This window comes from Haliotis cracherodii, unplaced genomic scaffold (assembly GCF_022045235.1).
Source record: "Haliotis cracherodii isolate W230 unplaced genomic scaffold, xgHalCrac1.p SCAF_6, whole genome shotgun sequence".
Taxonomy (NCBI): domain Eukaryota; kingdom Metazoa; phylum Mollusca; class Gastropoda; order Lepetellida; family Haliotidae; genus Haliotis; species Haliotis cracherodii.
The window spans coordinates 50330921-50352804 of record NW_027266319.1 but is presented as its reverse complement, the minus strand read 5'-3'; the positions used below and the strand labels follow the sequence as shown (position 1 = coordinate 50352804).

At 40.6% G+C, this 21884-nt stretch overlaps 1 protein-coding gene across 1 annotated transcript; it reads left to right on the top strand.

Annotated features, from left to right (window-relative positions):
* Positions 1 to 931: 931 nt before the first annotated feature.
* LOC139446478 (glycine receptor subunit alpha-4-like) lies at positions 932 to 15221 on the top strand. Its single transcript, XM_071227789.1, has 7 exons — positions 932 to 1085; positions 3154 to 3221; positions 6951 to 7171; positions 8992 to 9074; positions 11267 to 11404; positions 13315 to 13670; positions 15033 to 15221. Exons 1-7 carry the CDS (start codon positions 932 to 934, stop codon positions 15219 to 15221), a joined length of 1209 nt encoding a protein of 402 aa, XP_071083890.1.
* Positions 15222 to 21884: the final 6663 nt, after the last annotated feature.

The window sequence follows — 21884 nt, the reverse complement described above, 5'->3', positions numbered from 1 at the left end:
ATGTGTAAAAAGATGACATGTATTGACTTTCAAGATGTTAAGGGCAGGGAAACACAACCATAGCCGTCGCTTGACCACAAAGAAACGGATCTCAAACAGAACATTTTTGCAGCCAGGAACCAGTCTTAGTGAGAATTGATTCATTGCAGCGCGTAATACGTTTGTAAGGATCTCGGTGGGTAACCAGTGCCCCCTATTTGAAGTTTCGAAGAAATCGAGTACTGGTGTCAGGTTTAGTGGTGTGCTTTGGTGGATGCGGGTGATTACATCACCTTTAAATAAAACCTACATTGTAGCATAGATTTTCGAAGAACATAATTACGTAGATAAAAAGAAATATTTCTGAACATGTACTAAAACCCATATCCCACAGAAACAATATTATTCACATGCAAATCCTGAACCGTTACTATTTTGAAACGACAGCTGAACGATGCCATCACAAAAGAACCACACTATGGCACGCAAGAAAATACTGTCTGTGAGAGCATTGGCAAGTGGGGCGATTGAAGAAAGCTAATTATACATAAATGATGGGTATTCGATACCGGAAATAGAAATAAAAAAGTATTTATGCTGTTTCACATGTATATTTCTCAAGCATGACCCGGACTTCGAATGAAACTATATTGACAATATATTACCATAAGACCCGTTCAAAAAATCGTGCATGTTTCAAAGAATCAGCCTATTTCACGATTATCTATGTTCACAGGATGACGCAGATGTGTAGGCTTTACAGTTGTTGACTAAAATATAGAAAGAATCCATAGCAACATCGATCGTCTGAATCAGCTAAAACTCAATGTTCTATGTTAAAGTGGCGATGCGTCATTTTGTTCTTGGTGATGAAGGGACAAGACGACCACCGGTGCCGCAATTGAGAACTTACGGTGCTGCCCGGAATCTGATGCTCCGACTGTCGACCGCAATGTGGTGTTGTGTTCTGCACGTGTTTTTCATGAGTCTCGTGTTTAATCTCCCGTGGGCAAAAGGTGGGCACCCATCAACAGAGAGGGCAATCTTGAATCGTCTTCTCAACTCGGAAAAGTATGATGCGACGATTAGACCCAAAGCAGCGGCAGGTCAGATAAAATATTATCGTCATTCTGAAAAAAATAATAATGACTAATGATATAATACTGTAGAGCGGTCTTTTAAAACTATAATATGGTAGATATTTGTGTATAAACAGACCTGAAGCTATTTTTGTGTGAGTTGAGTAAAATTAGTGCATTTAGAAAAGTTAGTTTTTAAAAGTATTTCAGTTATAATCATAAAACGGTAAATAAGCTTGAGGAAAGCTATTTCAATGGAAAAGGCCAATTTGGCAGAGGCCAGTAATGTTTAAAAACCTAAATAAGAGCATGAGAATGATACTCACAAACCAGTGAGTGAGTGTCGTTTTACGCTGCTTTTAGCGATATTCCAGCAACATCACGGGGGAGTGAGTGAGTGAGTGAGTATGGTTTAACGCCGCTTTTTAGCAATATTCCAGCAATATCAGATATGGGCTTCACACATTGTACCCATGTCGGGAATCGAACCCAGGTCTTCGGCGTGACGAGCGAACGCTTTAACCACGAGGCTACCCACTGCACCCGTATCTCTGAAGGAAAGATCTGAACAATTTACCAATCACGTTACTTTTCAGAATTCAATTCGATTTCACCTTGAATTACATAAACTTTTTACACTTCGTGCAAAGATATTGTCATAGCGACAACCATTGTCTGAAGAACATTGATTCCAAAGGCCAATTACCATGTAGCCATGACATGTATATGTCTCCGTAACTTAATTGCCATTATTTATAAGACACTAATCCCCCTTGTTTATCCTCAACAACATTCCATTGTATATTGACTGCCAGCCAACCTGGGCTATCGTATCACTTCCCGTTAATTACTGTTATTTATAGTATGACATTTATTGCCTTAACTGATCATCCCCTGAGCTGTGTCGCTTCATCCCGCCCATATGTCCCATGTCCAGAACAGCGTCATTGTCTCTTTAACTGTCCACTGTTGTTCATTACTATATATGTGTTATCATTACACTGTTAGTCCGCTTGGTATTCCGAGTGCGGGTGTAGGGACGACCTCGAGCAGGATGTGCCGCTCGTAGGAAACGTCCTGAGGTTGAGCTGGAGCTCCGCTCACCTCATGTATGACTGAGCTGGAAGGTCCGCACATTTCTGAGTTTGTGTCGTCAGAGCAGGTATTCCGCTCATTGTGTATTTGTTGTTTATTGTTAACATGTTGTGCATAAAACTGTTCCGGGACAGTGATGTCGATTTTGTCCTTGATTCCCCACAAGAGCCAATTCCCCGTCAACATGCGCGTTGACAATATCATCTGTAGGTTGGGCCTTCTGGCCAAGTTACCTATTGTACAAGTGACTCCATATATCTATAGATATTACCCGGTGAATGTGATTTGTGGACCAAGCGCACCCAACATCATGTGCACCATTTCTGCAGTAATTGAGTAAGATTGCCTTAGCCAGAAAGAATCCAGCACGTAAATTACTCAGTTGAATTATTCCTCTATACTATTTAGAAGGACATATTTGCTTATTGCGAGATAAGCTCTACATACAAACCTATCAATAAGCATCCGTGCTTGGCGTGTACTGAAGAAATATGTTGCAATCGATACGGCTTTTTAAAAGCTTTCTCATATTTGAGTAAGGACTAGTGTAAAAGTACCAGGAAAGTTAAACATGTATTGATATATTCGCCTACATGTGCCTTGGCGAGATCTGGTTGACGAGTAATACAGAGCATGTGTGTTCATATAGAACCGAGGATTGCGACACATACAGTGTGTGTTTGTCCCAGAATATCAGGGGTTGACGTCATATACACTGGCTGTTTGCTTTTGTATATCCGAGGGTTTGTTTCTTTACATCTTGGGTTGACGATATATACAATGTGTTTATATACAATCCGAAGTTTTCTTTCTATATAATATATGCGTTATTCCATATTTGAAAGTTTGGCGATATATACAATATCTGTTTCTTGTATATGGGGTTTGTTATATATTCAATGTTTGTTTCTCTATATCCGTAGTTTACTGTTGAAAACGGTGTGGTTATGTCAGTGTTCCCAGGGCTGACGGGATAGTTATTAAGTGTTTTCTTTTCAAGGTAAAGCAACACAGGTGCTGGTGGACTTGACCATGATCTCACTTGGACCTGTGAATGACATTCAAATGGTGAATATGCAAATGATTTCAATTAAAGAATGTGATGGAATGATATACTCATTAAACACCTTACATGTCCCAGCATGATTTACTTAAAACTAATGAAATCCTTCAAAATAATAAAACAGATCAATTAAAGTTTCATCATTTATTGCAGTGGTACTAAAATTAGGGAAACTAGTTTCTGATAACCTAAGCCTTTTAAGAACATTCTTCCTGTCTCCTTCATTACTCATCATATTTGGCATGTAATAAAACCTATATGTGTAAAGATATTAAAGATTAGTTAAATGTTCAAGAAAGTACAATATTTCAGTCGTCAGCATTCAAAAGTTCAAACGGAAAACTGTACAATTTAACAAATTCTTGAAATTTGAAAAGTGTCTCAAGGAATCATGAAATCTACGTTGCAGTCGAATGATAATTTATAAGACATATTATTGCAGTTTTCCAGTAATATTTCATAGAAATCAAAATACCAAAATACTGCAAGGCGTTATCGCCAATAAAAACAAAAGTATGGGTACAGCAAACATGAGAAGTTGCAAAATTGTGAAGCATGTAAGGTACGTAACACACTGATTCATCTAGTTCATACAATGGAATGGTATGCCGCATGGAATGAATATGTAACAATAAGTGAAACTTATTGTAATCATCCTTCGGTTTACGATCTGACAAGTTGTCAAACACATAAATATAATTCACGTGATATAAGGTACGTTATACAATAATCTATAAATCCTTGATAAATTCACTTATTTACTATCACTAACACTTCAAGGCCAATAAAGGGAGATAACTGTATTTGTCTTATCATTCCCTACATGTGAACGATCAAGAAAAGATGCTAAAAAGCGCCGAGCCAAACTGCATAGGAAAAGAGTGAAGGCAGCAGTTGTTGAACGTCGTGAAGCATTTAAAACGCCTACTTCTTCAAATCAAGGATTAGGAACCCACTACAGTCGGGAATACACCACAGTCCCTACACCAGCGTTCTAATGATGAAGATATTGTACCATCTCAACAGACCCGCCCTCGCGACTGACAGTGAATTGCCTTCTTGTGACCACAAGAAGAGATCACGAAGACGAATAAGTCGTGCTACTTTAAACTATAGGCTAGACATTGGAGCATTGAAGGTAAAGAATGGAAATCTGCAGCGAAATTACAAACGAGTCTGCAAAAGATATGAAAGACTGATAAATAAACAAAACCATCCATATTCTCAAAATGTGAAGATCACTGCCTTCTGTTCGACTTGATGAATTAACACCTAGAAATAGAACAGCTGAAGAACTCCACCAGGAAGGTATAAGCCCCAGGAAGTTCACACGCCATCAAGAGGACGGTGGATTTGGCAATTGGACAAGAAAAAAACATTTATTCAGGATGCACAAGATTTCTTTGAATGAGGAATGAAGCTTTAAAGTTGCACCAAGTATCTATTCGTGACTCTCCTGAGATAATAAGATTCACAGAATACACTTGCTCAGATAAACCAGACAATACTTGCAGTCAAGGGTACAATGCAGATCCATGCGGTGGTACCAGTCTCACTGGGAGTTCTGAGAACTCGCACTATTTCATGCTACTGTGAGCAGTGTCTAGCAGGCAACTATCACACCGTCTGGGTTACAACACATCTGTTAAAGAGGACGAGTCATGAGGAAACTAGAGTAACTGAATCTCGCCCTGCTAACATGGATACTCCTGTTGAATCACAAAGAAAGATTCATTTTACCAGTTCAAAAGATCCTGATCCAGTTCTAGGAACTGATAAGAACAATACTCAAAGCCTACATCAGGATATCCCCATTAATGAAGATGAATTGGTTGCAGTTCTGTACCAAAGGAAGTGGCACAGTGGACAAGTAAAAGAAATTGACAGAGATGACAATGACTGTCTCATAACCTTTCTTGAAGTTTACTCGTCTAAACACTCTACACATGGTAAAGCGCTGTTGGTGAACTCTGGCTTGACTTCCAGGACATCCTCTGCCAAATACAGGCACCAGAACCAAAAGGGCAAAGTGGAAGAACCTTCAACATTCGCCCAGAGGATACCAAAGCCATCAAGGAAGCATATGACAGAAAGCAAAGTATTTAGATAACATTAACATTAACATATTGGGTCCTGTAATCTACGTGACCAGAGTTGAATAGGATGTTTCCCTAACCATTTCAAACACTACCTATGTTTCACACTTACCATACACCACACAATGTACATTGCAAACATTCAGTGTACATACTGCCATGTGTACTGCCACAGTGTACCACTACTGTTTTCCAAGAGTCTAGATATTACTTTAACACTTTAAAAGACCATATGTGTAGCCAAGGGGTTCACAGAACTCCTTTTCAAGGAATAAACACGTTGTAAGAATCCAACTCGCCACTGAATATACAAAACAAATTAATTCTTTTTAGTATATATATGTTATGATGTAATTTGTTGAGTTGTTGTTTTGGAAATCTACGTCACAACTTAGGGTAATTTACGTGACCATTATAACAGCTACCGTTTGATAAAATGTAGTGTTGGTTGTATGTTGTATGTGTGCTATTCGTAAGTTGACATTGAGGTTTGCTTGAAACTACCCAAAGGAGTCTGATCAATGTATTTTGTGCACTTTTACGATTGTCATTCAACATTTTTGGATTTGTTTACTCCATTTATGTCATAATCTTCACAGGGACAGTGAAAAAACATTGTTTTGATGATACTCCTTGTCAAACGTATTTCGAAGAAATCATTGTCAATATGGTGCATCCGATTACAGTTTCTTAATGCATCAAAGGCAGGATAAATTCATTTGGGGTTGAGTGATAGTGGTAACGTTGGTTACTCTTTTTTGAGGTTCATTGTACAAGTAGTAATTATTTGAAAAGTATGCATGTTTAAGTGTGTGTGCGTGCGTGCGTGCGTGCGTGCGTGCAGGTGTGTGCGTGTGTGTGTGTGTTTGTGTGGCTGCTTGTACCAGTCCTGACTAATGCTTGCCCACTGAGATACCATGCCACAGTTTAACATGAATACCCGAGTCAGAACCACAGTCAGAACAAAGATTATCATATCAAAAACTAAATGTGAAAAATATTGTAACCAGGGAGCTGGAATGCTTGCTCTGTAAAACATTGGCCTTGTCATTATAACCTATGTGGCATAATCGCCAGGGAATTTTGCACTGTGGAGTGAGTGAGTTGGGTTTAACGCCGCTTTTAACAGTATTCCGGTTATATCGCGGCGTGTCGGCTTAATGTGGGAGGAAAGCCCGAAGTGATGCAGGTCTCAGACGTTTACCACTTCGGTATAACCCACGAGCACGGTTATGGTGCTGACAAACATAGAAACATAATCGGGGCGAACCGGGATTCGAATCAACAATCATAGGTTTCTGGCGTGCCCAAGGGACGCAATTCTGCACAGCGAATGGCAGCGCCTAAGACGACTGGGCCACCCGTGCCCCTTGCACTGTGGTAATCAGTGCTAAGAAAAACATGGCATTATAAAAAAGGTGGCATTATAATCAGGGGCAACTTTTTAGTCAAAATGGGGAATTGCATCGGACATCATTTTGGTCACTGATAGCTCAAATTTGAAAATGTCCACCACATGTTCACCATAAAACGTTTTGAAAGCTTTGCTGAGGGATTGAATGTTGTAACCTTGATCCAAGATATCATGACAAAAAATTACAAAATATATAACGAAATTGCATTTCATTTTCCTTGCAGGAATTCAGCGCCAGTTTCCTCCTCCGTCAGGAGTGGCGAGATCCACGCTTAAAATATGACGATCTGAATAAAAGTATCGTTATCAGCGAGAAACGTCTGGACTCGTTGTGGGTGCCTGACCTGTATTTCCCCAATTCCAAACGAGCAAGCAGACATGAAATCACTGCCCCAAATGTCTTGATTCTCCTGTCTCCCGACGGAACCATGTTGTACTCGCAAAGGTCAGTGTTATCCATTCACATTGTATTTAGCATTTCATTATACCCAAAGGAGGAGGTGCAAATGAAGGGTAGAACCCATTTTGACCCAATGGAAATGTCAAATTTTAAAGGTGCGGAAAACTTTCAAATAATGGCAAAAAGTGTACATTAAATGGCCGTCGACTAGCCTTTTGTCCCTTTTTCCACTTGCACGTTTTGAACATCTGACATGGTCAAATACACACGTATTGCTACTTGTCAATAAACGAATGTTGTTCCCGACACAATTCATTCCAAAGCCTGTCTTCTATTTGATTTAGGGGCCGGAAATGTAATTGTGTTAAGCTGCATATCATGTGCCATTTAATATCCGGCGAGGATGTCTTAAACTTTAATTACAGATGATTGTTTGTTTGTTGTTTAACGTGGCACTCAGCAATATTCCAGCCATATGGCGGCGGTCTGTGAATAATCGAGTCTGGACCAGACAATCTAGTGATCGACATCATGAGCATCAATCTACGCAATTAACTAATTACACATGGAACATGCACTTGTAATTACAGATGGAACATGTTTGGACATACAATTGTAATTACAGATGGAACATGTTTGGACATTCACTTGTAAATACAGATGGAACATGTTTGGACATTCACTTGTAAATACAGATGAAACATGTTTGGACATACACTTGTAAATACAGATGGAACATGTTTGGACATTCACTTGTAATTACAGATGGAACATATTTGGACATTCACTTGTAAATACAGATGGAACATATTAGGACATACACTTGTAATTACAGATGGAACATGTTTGGACATTCACTTGTAATTACAGATGGAACATGTTTGGACATTCACTTGTAAATACAGATGGAACATATTAGGACATACACTTGTAATTACAGATGGAACATGTTTGGACATTCACTTGTAAATACAGATGGAACATATTAGGACATTCACTTGTAATTACAGATGGAACATGTTTGGACATACACTTGTAATTACAGATGGAACATGTTTGGACATTCACTTGTAAATACAGATGGAACATGTTTGGACATTCACTTGTAAATACAGATGGAACATATTAGGACATACACTTGTAATTACAGATGGAACATATTTGGACATACACTTGTAATTACAGATAGAACATGTTTGGACATACACTTGTAATTACAGATGGAACATATTTGGACATACACTTGTAATTACAGATGGAACATATTTGGACATACACTTGTAATTACAGATGGAACATGTTTGGACATACGCTTGTAATTACAGATGGAACATGTTTGGACATACACTTGTAATTACAGATGGAACATATTTGGACATACACTTGTAATTACAGATGGAACATATTTGGACATACACTTGTAATTACAGATGGAACATGTTTGGACATACAATTGTAATTACAGATGGAACATATTTGGACATACGCTTGTCTCCAACCAACGTTTCCTTTTCACAACACATGTTTTCTGGACAATCTGTATATCCAGTGAACAAATATGTTTTTGAAAATATTTCGCAAACAAAATCCAAGCAGTTCAGAAATGAAATGCCCCGACCCTTAGACCCGCAGTCCAACTGACATCGACTGTATATGTATGCTTTACGAATCTATCACAGCTGTGTTTGCATACATTGCCTGGAAACCCCAAGAAGGACAAATGTGTTTGTGGTAATGCACCTGTATCTGCTTCAAGATAATAATCTCTTTTGGCCCATCACAACACGTTTTGTAAATTCTGGTGCAAATTATTAAACAATCGCAGAAGGGGGAAAACAACAACAACACCTGGTGTCTTGTTTCAGGTTGTCTGTGACGCTAGCATGTCCCATGAACCTCATCAACTTCCCCATGGATAAGCAAACCTGTCACATCGACATGGAAAGTTGTGAGTAAAATTTAGGAGTGAGTGAGTGAATATTGCTCAACGCCGCATCAGCAATTTTGCAGCCAATCGCGGCGAGAAATGTCTTTTGTGTAATCATATATCAACCAAAATAATAAGGGATGTTGAAAATCACTAAAATCATCAGTCATGTATCACATTCATAGGTAAAAGACTGACTGTTCAGGTAAAAATCTATATTTTAGAGTAAAATTTAGGAAAGAGTACCTTATTCACTATGTTGAAAATGTTGGGGACATTCATCTTAAGGTACAATGGTTCTACAAGAGCACGTCAGATGAACCATTGCCCGAACACTGATCCACCAGTATAACTGAAGGATGTGTGGGAACTTAAGTAAGTCAGATATTAGCTTTCTAAAACCATTTGGCTTCATTTGTTCGCCATCGAGATTCGGAAATTCAAATTTCGATCTTAGCATAAGAAACCTCACACAGAACACATTCACCCTTCAAAAAAGAAACGCACAGGTTGATTTTTAGTTAATTTATTGCACCTAATAAAGTCGATGTATTTAATTTAATATCATAGATCCAAATATGAAATTTTGGAGCTCGATAGTCACATGTTGTCTTTGAACAAAGACATTGGAAACTGTTCATTGTCATGTCAAGGTTGCGCTGAAGTCAGTATCTTGTGAGACCGCCCCGGGCAGCAATGGCGGGTCTGCATCTCCTCGGTACTGACTGGATAAGTGTACGAATTCTGTCCTGCGGAATTCTATGCCATTCTGCTTGTAACGCGTTGACCAGTTGTAGGAGTGTCTGCGGCGTGTTCTGACTTTGACGTACACGTCGATCGAGTTCATCCTAGAGGTGTTCGATTGGGTTGAGATCTGGAGATCTCGACAGCCAGGGCAAGACGTTGATGTTGGCATTATGAAACTGGTCTACCGTGAGACGAGTGGTGTGCGGCGGAGTGCTGTCCTGTTGAAACAGCTCCCTCTGGCGGTCAATGATTGGAAGAATCTCCAGTTTCTCAAATTCTAAGGCTGTAAGGTATGGCGCCAACGCAAGCGTGGATCTGTTGCAAAACAGGGACGAAAACTGGTCTTCTGTGTCGGATTCCAGCCTCGCGAAGGCGGTTCCTGACAGTCTGGTCCGATATCCTTCTCAAACCAGGGATGCGTCCTGCAGTCTCCGTAGCTGTGTCATTGCGATGACGTAGGTGGAACAGTCGAATGAAGCGATCCTGTGCAGGAGTGGTAACTCTTGGTCGGTCGGTTCTTGGACGGTCTGCAGTGGAACTGTTCGTATCGGTCCCAAAGGCGTCAAATGGTGCTGTGGTGGACGTTGAAGTGGCGTTCAAAAGACGACTGCGATTCCCCTCCTATGGCGATGTTCCGATCGGCAGCGCTGAGTCTCGCCATTTTCGAACTTGAAAAATGTTGAAAACTGAATGACAAATTATTGGCTTCTGCTTGCCTTTTTAAAGCCACTACCACGAGTTACGAAAAAACCATAACCTGCACGTGCATTTTGCTTTACTGTTTTCGTCCATGACATTTTTGAACAAGTGTGAAAACAATGCCGTTTAAGACATTGCAAATCGACAATGGCTGCGTTTTGACGCACCGTTTGTCGAATATCAGGCCACCAATATTTTCCAATAACATATATCCAATTTATATACCTGATTTTTTGTGAAGTCAGTACATGAACTACATACTACCTGCGCGTTTCATTTTTTGAAGAGTGTACATACATACACGATAGTACTCCGTTTTGAGTGTAGATGACCATGTCGCTGAGAAACGATCGTCGACAGGATATGAAAATATCCACAAGACTATGCCAGCATTATTCTTTATCATTTTGCATTGGACACTCCACGATTACATTCGTTTTCGAGATAGAGAAATCAGATATTTGCGTCTGTACGCTGAGCTCACTCATACCGAGAATTTAGAAGCTTGAAGAGCATGTCGTTTACGTAGTGAGGTATCGTATCGGTATATATCTGATTTTTTAATGAAATTGTTTAACGATGCTTTATGTAGGTACAGACGAGGGACAGTCGGGTAGTGCTTACATCTTTCTCTCGTCATGTCGAAGACTCGGCCTCGATTCCAAATATGGGTCCAGTGTGTAAAGCCTATTGCTTGAGTCCCGAGACTTTTTTGAAAAATTGCTATAAGTGGACTAAAATCCAACTCACTAACTCGCTCGTTACAGACAGCCACACGTCAACAGATCTCTACTACGAATTTGCAACTGAACGGGATGCTGTGAACAGCCGCCCTGGGGTACAGATTCCAGATTTTCTGATAACCGACGTGACAGTGGGGAATTGCCAAAACAAATACACGACCGGTAAGAAGGGGCCTTAGTGTGGAAACCTGACAATCCTTGTCGATTCCAGTGTAAAATGTGAAAACTCCTCGAAGTTGTTTGTAAGTTGGTTGGTTTGTGTCTAACGCCGTACTCAGCAATATTCCAGCTATATGACGGCGGTCTGTAAATAATCGAGTTTGGACCAGACAGTCCAGTGATTCATATCATGAGCATCGATCCACGCAATTGGGTATTAGGGGGTCAGTCGAGGCGAGGTGAGGTGAAATGGGGATTAACGTCGAGTACAAGATTATTATTCATATGAAGACATGTGACACATGTACCTGTGTACGGCTGCTTGCAAGAGTCCGGACTAATGTCGGTTTGATAGTGCTAGCCTACTGAGATACCATGTCGCAGTTTAACATGGATACCCAACTCAGTCATCAGGCACTCCGACCCGGCCAGTCCTTGTTTTAGCCTCTTAAAGCCGAGCGTCAGGCAGGGTAACAACAAGTACCATCTTTTAACGTCCTCCGTTATGACGCTATCAAAGGGATCGAACCAACGACACCGTGGAGGATTGGAGCTTAACTGAGTATTTCACAAGCTTCTACCAGATTTCAAATCCATGCTGAAGACTGCATGCGCGTTTGCTGATTTAACTATTTCCTAAATAGTCCTAGTCAGTACACAATCCATGATGCAACATCAACCATATTACACGGAATGGTGAATCGTTTGTTCATCTTTAAAGATAACCAGGGAACGTTTCCCAAGCGCTGCTTTATTCAACAGCAACGTTTACAGTACCCGGGGCGGTCGGATAGCCTAGTGGTTAAAGCGTTCGCTCATCACGCCGAATACCCGGTTCGATTCCCGACATGGGCACACTGCGTGAAGCCCATTTCTGGTGTCCCCCGCCGTGAAATTGCTGGAATATTGCTAAAAGCGGCGTAAAACCATACTCACTCACTCATCTACATTACCGTCCTATTTTTGGCATCACTGGGTTATTTTTAAAGAGTGAAACCGAATTAGTTGATTTAAAACACGCTGGCGTTGTGTACAGAAAGGAAATAACATCGTGGCGCATTTAGGCTACGTACTATGTTAGCTCTTCCTGCCTTTGGGTATAGCTCGATGTCTCCCTTTAATATGTGAAATATGTTAAGCATTATTATTCCATTCAGTATGCCATTAGTCCTATACACACATACATGTTCCCCTCAGAGCACATTTAAAGGAGGAAAGTAAAACGTTTTTATGTGACATTTGGCGTTATTTCTATACCATAAAATTATTATTATATTTGTATTGTATCTTCAAGTAGATAGTTTTCATAAAGGTTTTACTTCGTTGATATTTCTTCTATATAAAGTAGCGTAATTTTTCTTAAGAAGCTTTTATTTTTACCATGTTTTGTTTGACAACAAGTCGCATTTATTATTCCAAACCATAATAAATAGTCAAATTGCTGTGGGATGGAAAAATATTTTTCAATGTCAGGTTGTCAAAACTTTTATCTGACTTTTAGTTTTATTCCGGGCTTGAGCCTGACTACTGCTGAAGGAATACCTGGTTTTGCGACCTGAAGAATTTCCCCATCATTGCCTTCTTTCAAGGGTACAATGGTGGTTCTGTCTTTGGCACCGCAATTCGCTGTACGGATATGCTTTCCTTAGGCGCGCCAGTAACCTACCATCGTGGGTTCAAACCGTGAATTCGTTCCGAATATGCCTTTAGGGTTCTCAGTACAATACTTGTGCACATAGGTTTCACAAAAGTCATAAACGTTTAAAACCATCGCAACTTCAGTCTTTTCTCTTACATCAAGCTGACACGCCATGATACAACTGAAATACCGTTCAAAGTGGCGTTAAACACACATCAACCACTCATGTACTCCTTTCAAATAATGAATAACCCATGTCCGGCTTATCCCTTAGGAGCGTACACGTGTCTCAGGGTTGACGTCAGTATAGAACGAGAGATCGGCTTCTACGCTACACAGACCTACGTCCCCAGCATCCTCATCGTCGTGTTGTCCTGGGCCTCGTTCTGGATCGACCACGAGGCAGTTCCCGCCAGAATCTCCGTGGGGCTACTTACAGTGCTCACCATAACCACCCAGAGCTCGGGTGCGCGCGCACAACTTCCCAGGGTTCCTTACGTGAAGGCCATCGACGTGTGGATGTCGGCGTGCCTGGTGTTTGTGTTTGCCGCCTACATGGAGTATGCTGTCGTCACGGTGATGTTCCGACGACACAAGAAGGTGCTGAAACAGGACGATTCCATATCTCAGGTAATTGTCATCAACACATCACTATGATAATATTTCATATCCCAAAAGTAATTATTTACGGTAAATCTTGAAGCGACCCTTAAATCATTCCGGGCAACGCATGCAATTTTGATTATAGTCACGCAAATTCAATTTCGTGTCTGCTGACTTTTATAATAAAAGAAAAACGACGATCACATGGCTACGGAAGCCTTTCAGGGCCATTTGTTTTATTTTTAAAAATTTCGATACTATCTTGAAATTTCAAGATACTAAGCTGAAATTTCAAGATACTATCTTGAAACTTCAAGATACAGAAGTTGAAATTTCAAGATACTAAGTTGAAATGTCAAGAAACTAAGTTGAAATTTCAAGATACAGAAGTTGAAATTTCAAGAAATTAGGTTGAAATTTCAAGATACAGAAGTTGAAATTTCAAGATATTAAGTTGAAATTTCAAGATACTAATTAGAAATTTCAAGATAATAAGTTTCAATTTCAACTTCTGTGTATCTTGAAATTTCAACTTAGTTTTTTGAAATTTCAACTTAGTATCTGGAAATTTCAACTTAGTTTCTTGAAATTTCAACTTAGTATCTTGAAATTTCAAGATAGTAGCGAAACAAATTAAAAAACCAAATGACCCTGAAAGGCTTCCTACATGGCTTCAGGGATATGCTAAATTCTTGCGATGAAAACGGGCAATAGTCTGTGGAGCATAGTCACTTTTTAATACTCTGAGGGCGAGAGAGAGTTAGGCTCTGATATTTTTCACTGCTGCAAGCTATGCTATGGTTTCCAGTGGAAAAGCCGCACAAATTAACTTTTATCTTCAACACATTTTTTTTTTGGTTACACCTAACTAAAGACCTCTTTTATATAAAACCTGACGACAAATTATTAACCTGAAACATTATTTTCTATCTGTTGTGGGTTTAATAACGCTTTGATCAGTAATTCTGTCTCATCATGGTGTGTCTCTTAATGGGTAAAAAAAGCCCGAAGTGATGCAGTGACACATGACAACGGATAGGATGCTATTTTGTTGTTGTTGTTGTTGTTGTTTAACGTCGCACTCAGCAATATTCCAGCTATATGATGGCGGTCTGTAAATAATTGAATCTTGAAAAGACAATCCAGTGATTGACATTATGTGCATCGATCCACGCAACTGGGATCGATGACATGCATCAACCAAGTCAGCGACCCTGACCTCCCGATCCCATTAGTCGCCACAAACATAGTCGCCTTTTACAGCAAGCTCTAACATTTTTGGAAACATAGGAGATTTAGAGACACGATTACAAGTAGAATCGATATTTTCCCCGGAGTCTCAATTAAAAGGTAACTACAGTTAGCCGTGTGTTATTTATATCTTCCCAGCATAACCAGTCAACCAAAGAACCATCACGAGGTGAGGTGAAGACCGGAAATGGAAAACCGGAAATGCGCAATGCTGACTACTCCAAAGACAGAAGCAGACAAGTCGATAACATTTCCAAATACGGATTTCCGATTTCCTTCCTTGTATTCAACATCGTGTATTGGGTGTATTACTTACACCTTGCCTGACTGGACCCACGCAAGGCCATCTGTCATTTGGTTGAACGGGTTGACAGCAATGACACACTAAGACTGCAGCACTGTCACGTTCCCGAAGAGGCCTTATTGCAAACATGCTGCGATGTTCATGTACATTTTCAATGCATATACACGTTTCTGAATGATATAAAAAGTTACATTTAGCAATATATGATATGTGTAATGTGCCAGAGTGAGTGAGTTGGTTTAATGCTACCTTGTCCCCGCTTTGTTCCATCAGGGCATCAGTTTGTTGCGGGAGGAAAGCCTGAAGTACATGTTATGCGGGTCTTAAACCCACTTTGGTAAAACCCACGAGCACGGGTATGGTGCTGTAAACCTAAAATCATAATCATGGCGAAATGGGATTAGGACACACAACCATACATTTTGGCACGCCTGTCGGATTATGTAGATGCTTAAAAAGTGGATAAGCTATTTAAGTTGCAGTATGCAGTCTTACAGCATAACATAAACGTCGTGCGTGAGTAATATTATTATTGTTGATGTTTGTGGCATAGGCAACGCTATGAACTGAAGGGCAAAATATAGCATACATCCTCGTTTGATGGAGGAAAAAGTGGAAGAAACAAGACATGGTTATTTGATGGTGATGCATTTGATACGGATATCATAGTTGGGTTTGTTTGGGACAGTAAGTTGTGCAGTGGTTCGGTGACTATTTTAAGACTAGTAATTTTTGATGACGTTTGTACCTTTTTGGACAAATTCAATTTTTAAGTGTATACTTTTGCCCGGTAGTTTACTTTTTTCAGCTTCTTAGGAATAATTTGTTTTATGAAAGTTCTATTTCTTGTCAATCTTATACGACAGTGGCGTTCCTCCACAAAATAATATTTGATTGTTGCCTGGATGTTACATCAGGGAGCTCAATCGCCCAAACATTCCAGTTGTGGTCATATCAATTACACTGTAGTCAGATCAATGTTTGTAGTGTAAGGATCGATATCGATGAGGTTCCAATCATAGGGTAACTACACCCATGGACAAAAGTAAGACATGACGATCATTGAAAGAGGAGCCAAGGTCAAGGCATGATAGTTGTAACTGCCAAGTACATATTGTTTGCTAGAACATATGAAATTATTCAGTTGTAAATTGATATAAAAAGGCATAGATGGCACAATCACGAGGATGGGGAATTTGTCTGGCCTTCCATCATTCAACAATGCATTTAGTAAACGGTTTAGGGTGGCATGATTTCCAAACACTGTCAGTATCATGCGTGCCCCTTACGGGAATCAATGCAGGCTCTCATTCGATGGCGAGCTGAGGACGCCAGATGACCAATGACTTGAGGTTGAATTGCAGCACCATTTCTCTACTTGTGCTTGCAACACGCCTTGTCTAGTCATCACAGGAACCTGTCGTGGTCAAGTGTTTCGTCCCAAGTGACCCCGCACATGTTCAACTGGAGACCTGTCAAGGGATCGGGCTGACCATGCATAAAGTTTACATGGTTGTTATTGACTGAGTGAGTGAGTAAGGTTTTGCGGCGCTTTTAGCAATATTCCAGCAATATCACGGCGGGGGACACCAGAAATGGGCTTCACACATTGTACCCATGGGAATCGAACCCAGGTCTTCGGCGTGACGAGCGAATGCTTTAACCACTATGCTACCCGACCGCCCCTTGTTATTGAGAAGTTCATGGTTTTGTATGTGGTCGGACGTTGTTGGAATATCAGAGGGTTTTGTTGTAGCTACTGAGCAAATTAGACCCGTGAAGATCTCGGGTAGAACAGGTTTTCAGCAACCCATGCTTGTAACAGGCGACCATGCTTGTCGTAAGAGGCGACTAACGGGATCGGGTGGTCAGGTTCGCTGACTTGGTTGATGCAGGTCATCGATCCCAATTGCGTGGACCGATGCTCATGATGTCAAACACTGGATTTTCTGATTATTTACAGACCGTCGACATATACAATGTAGCTGGAATATTGCTGAGTGTGGCGTTAAACAACAAACAAACAAACTCAGCAAATTACTTCATCCAGTTTGGAGTAGTTGCCGTGAGATTGGCGTTTAAAAACACAAGCGTCTTCTGCTGTCCACCGTTACCGCCCCAAACCATGACGTTACCAACGCCGAATGGCACGACCTCATGAATGCAACAACGTGCCGAACTTTGCCATCAGGAAATCGACAGCAATGATTACCCGTTCCAAGTTTCTGTTTTGCCATTGTCTGACGTCCATGCCCACCGCAACCTTTGACGTCGATGTTGAGGCGTCAATAATATTCCGTGATACGGTATGAAGCCACGAATATGTTGTTGTTGTCCTCTCCATGACATTCTTCGACTGACAGGATGTCGAAGGGCAATTGCTGACGAATCTGTTCCTCGTGTGTATGACGCGTAGATATCGGTCTTCGTTGGTGATCTTGACGGATGGTCTACCACGTCTGGACCTGTCCACCGTATGGTCAGTGTGCCTGTAACACGTCATCAACCTGGTGATTGTAGACACGTGGTCATGTGAAGCTCCCATCTCTCTTCATGCAATAGCCCTGGCATGGTCGGTGTGTTTTTACGTTGATTTGTGGTGTCACAGTAGGCAGATACTCTGATTTATACCCTTAAACTTTACAGTCAGCATTTTGTAAACAATATTTTAATTCTTATTACAAATTAAAATTTATAGTTTAGTATAGTTTCTTTGAGTGTATAAGGATGTAAACGTCGTTTCCCCTAAACCAGTGCTGTGATTATCTTGTATTGTCTAATAGGACGGATAATACTGTTAGTGTTGTCCTTGGCTGGTACTGGGCAATGAGCTCTCGGGGCTTGGATGTGGAGTTACCTGAACAAAAACCCAAGTGACTTGTTTTGAATGTTTGTTGTTTAACGCCGCAATACTGTTACAACACAAATATTCCAGCTTTATGACGCCGGTCTGTAAATAATCGAGTCTGAACAAGACAATGCAGTGATTGACATTACGGGCGTCGCTCTCCGCAACTGACATGCATCAACAAAGTCAGCGAGCCAAACCACCCGATCCCGTTTGTCGCCTCTTCCAAGTAAAGTCATCTTTTACGGCAAGCATGGGTTGCTGAAGACCAATTCTACTCCGGATCTTCACGGGTTACAAATGAATGGTACTCATTCCCTAAGCAGTACCGATACTGCAAACACGACAGTGTCTTTGACGAATTATTCTTTAAATTATGTACTTGGCAGACATCATAACATATCAGTCTAAAGTGGATGATTTTGCTCTCCACTAACATAACTGAATATCCTGCAGCATGCTTAATCCCCGTGCTTCATGCCGCGGTGATACTGACGTTGAACATGCTGCCCTTCTACTGCTTCTTCATCAGACAACCATCAAGACATATTCTTAAACCTGACATGGTAGAGTACACTAGCAGACCATTTTAAGTCCTCTATATGGGGTCGCTTGAGGGGACTTGAAGCCCTCTGTTGCTGCTTCCATGTATACGTTTTTCGTTCTTCAATTTTGTCGGGGCAGCTCTCGACAATCTTCGGGATATATGACGGTGGCCGGTTATTATCGAGTCTGGAAAGGACAAACAAGTTCTTGATGTGAGCAATGTTTCATGCCACAGGACCCGCGAAGAGTCGGGGTAAAATAGGTCTTCAGCTGCCCATGCTTGCCGTAAAAGGCGATTATGCTTGTAAGAGGCGACTAACGGGATCGGGTGGTCAGGTTGGCTGACTTGGTTGATGCATGTCATCGTATCCCAATTGCGTGGACCGATGTTCATGATGTCAATCACTTGATTGTCTAGTCCAGACTCGATTATTTACAGACCGCCGTCATATAGCTGGAATATTGCTGAGTGCGGCGTAAAACAACCAACCAACCAACCAACTTGTTGAAAAGGTTGGATGACTTTATTAATTGTCATCGCACCCCGACTGCGTGGGTAAACTCTCATACCCCACCCACTGATTATTTACAGGCCGTCTTGATATAGCTGGAATAATGTTGACTATGAGGTTAAATTGCACTCTCTCACTCACTCCGTACAAGTAGTATGGGCCCTGTATATTCATTCCGTGACTTATTTTTGATCAGCCATTACAAACAACTTATCATTATTGGTACCGGTTTTGTACCAGCATGAGTTGTTCTCATAAACAGCCTTCTAGACCTGGGAAAATACACCGAACCATTAGATAAAAAGGTTTTCTGTCAGACTATCAGAGGTCGATAATTTTTGCAAACATTGAAAACAGATTTTCTGTCTTGGGTATTGTGATTTCTGAGTGACAAATAGACATGTCTTTTGTTGTGCCTGTATTGACATAGCTTAAGGTTGAACAAAAGCATATTCAAAAATCCAATTTGAAGGTGCTTTGAAAAATACCGTTTTCGCATTGAAAGAAGTTTAAGACGTGACTCTCTTGTCAGAGAGCTAAGGAATAAGACACTGTTTAAACACAAAGATCGAAGAACACTGTTTTGAAAAAAAATGCGAAACAGATGAAGATGGGGAAATTCGATGCGGTCACTTTGGTGTCTAAAGCTATATTGCCATGCACCTCACTGTCACAGGTGTAGTAGTATGTCTACGATAACAGGCCGAGAGTGGATCTGAATTGCTTTGAAAACCGATAAATTATGCTTATACTATTTCCAGTACACACTTCATATGCAAACTAGTAATTGTACACGGAAATGCAGGTGTGATACATATTTCAAACACAATAATGTGTCTATTTAGGATATTTACGCTAAAACTGTAACCAGTAATGTACATCATTAAATAAAATAATGTAAATTCTACTTTGTATATTGCCTTTTACTGGAGAGGTTTGTCAATGTTTAAATCACATCATTCAATCATAACATATCGTGAGATTATTGCATGCACATGTGTGGCTGCTTGTACTAGTCCTGACTAATGCCGATTTATAGTGTTAGCTAACTGAGATACCATGCCGAGGTTTAACATGAATACCCCACTCAGACACAGTATACTAACTCCGAGCCGACCAGTCCTTGTTTTAGCACCTAAATGCCGAGCGCCAGACAGGGTACCATCTTTTAACGTCTTTTGGTATGAGGGGGCCGGGGATCGAACCCCGGACCTTCCACTCTCCGGGCGGACGCTCTACCACTAGACCACGGAGGCGGTCCATAACATGTGGAACATGATATAACTAGATTGTTGATTGTAAACTTCAGACCTAATTGGTCAGAAATTTGATCGTTTTATTTACGATGTTTTCGATGTTGTTGTGGCTATTACTGCAAAGCCCTGTTGACACATCCAGTTTTGCGCTTTTGAAAATGATTGTTTAAATCCCATGATACTATCTGCATTAGATAACACATGTGACGCATACCATAACATGACCCTGCCAATACCATTAAACCCAATGATTGTAGCTAGTCAGGTCTCCAAGTAATTGTTTTAACAGTTGTATTGTGTAATGGTCGGTTTCTTTCGGTACTCAGTAAATTCTTACTCCCTAGGTCCTAGTCTGTTAAACAACACACATCAATGACATATGTATCAAATAAACAAAGACGTTGACCTGTTAATTTATCATGAATGTGTGTACATATAAATATCCATATAAAGAGAATGAAAATGTGTGTCATAAGTGGAAAAAGTAAGCTTCTTTCCGCATTTAAATTCCGAAACCCAGAAACTCAGCGACATTGAATAAGACACATTTCGACTTCGCATTGATTAATGTACCAAGGGAAGCAAATAGCATCGTCTTATACACAAAGTCAGGAAGACTGCGACATGCAGCTCAAATCTTTGTAGACGTATGATTGAAATTGATTGAGATTGCATGATTGAAAATTGTCTCGATCTCGAGTAATTATTTGTAATTTTTACATTCAGTGAGCATACGTCTTTTGTCGGACATTCCGACTGGTAAATTGAATACCGCATCCTACATTTACACAATTTTTATCAGGTTCGGTCTGACGGTGCGATGTTAATTTCAATGACACTGCTGATATATCACAGGTGTATTTAAATCCTGCCCCCTCCTGCTGGGGTATCGTGAGTGAGTGAGTATGGTTTTACGCCGTTTTAAGCAATATTCGGCATGGGACACCAGAAATGGGCTTCACACATTGTATCCATGTCGGGAATCGAACCCGGGTCTTCGGCGTGACGAGCGAACGCTTTAGCCACTATACTACCCCACCGTCCCCATGATCCCCAGCGAGGTGGCCTAGCTTTGGTTACTGGTGGCCAAAAGCCCGTGTTTTAAACGGTATAAATGATATTGTTATTCCCAAATATGTTAAAAATTGTTTTAAAATATAATTTGTTTTCACGACTCATTTTTTGAAAATATCAACTTGGTCTCGTCGGCTAAAAAATGCAGATGCAACGTTAAATTTTAACTCACTCACTAAATCCTGCCCCAACGCCAACACCCAATGTGTCCTGCCTCATGTACTTGTGTCCTGTGAGCTCATGAAACCCGTATTACAGATATGTGTACATATTGTGTACTCCATACAATCTGCATATGAATGAATAGTATATTACTCTCTACCTAGTTGTTTGATCATGGCTCTTGATATCAAGCGGGGGCACGGGTGGCCCAGTCGTCTAAGGCGCCGCGATTCACTGTGCAGAGTTGCGTCCCTTGGGCACGCCAGAAACCTATGATTGTGGGTTCGA

Coding starts and splice junctions, on each gene's coding strand:
- LOC139446478 (XM_071227789.1), top strand. CDS start 932: ATGTGGTGTTGTGTTCTGCACGTGTTTTTCATGAGTCTCGTGTTTAAT. Junction 3,222..6,950: donor CTGTGAATGACATTCAAATG/GTGAATATGCAA, acceptor TTTTCCTTGCAG/GAATTCAGCGCCAGTTTCCT. Junction 13,671..15,032: donor AGGACGATTCCATATCTCAG/GTAATTGTCATC, acceptor ATATCTTCCCAG/CATAACCAGTCAACCAAAGA.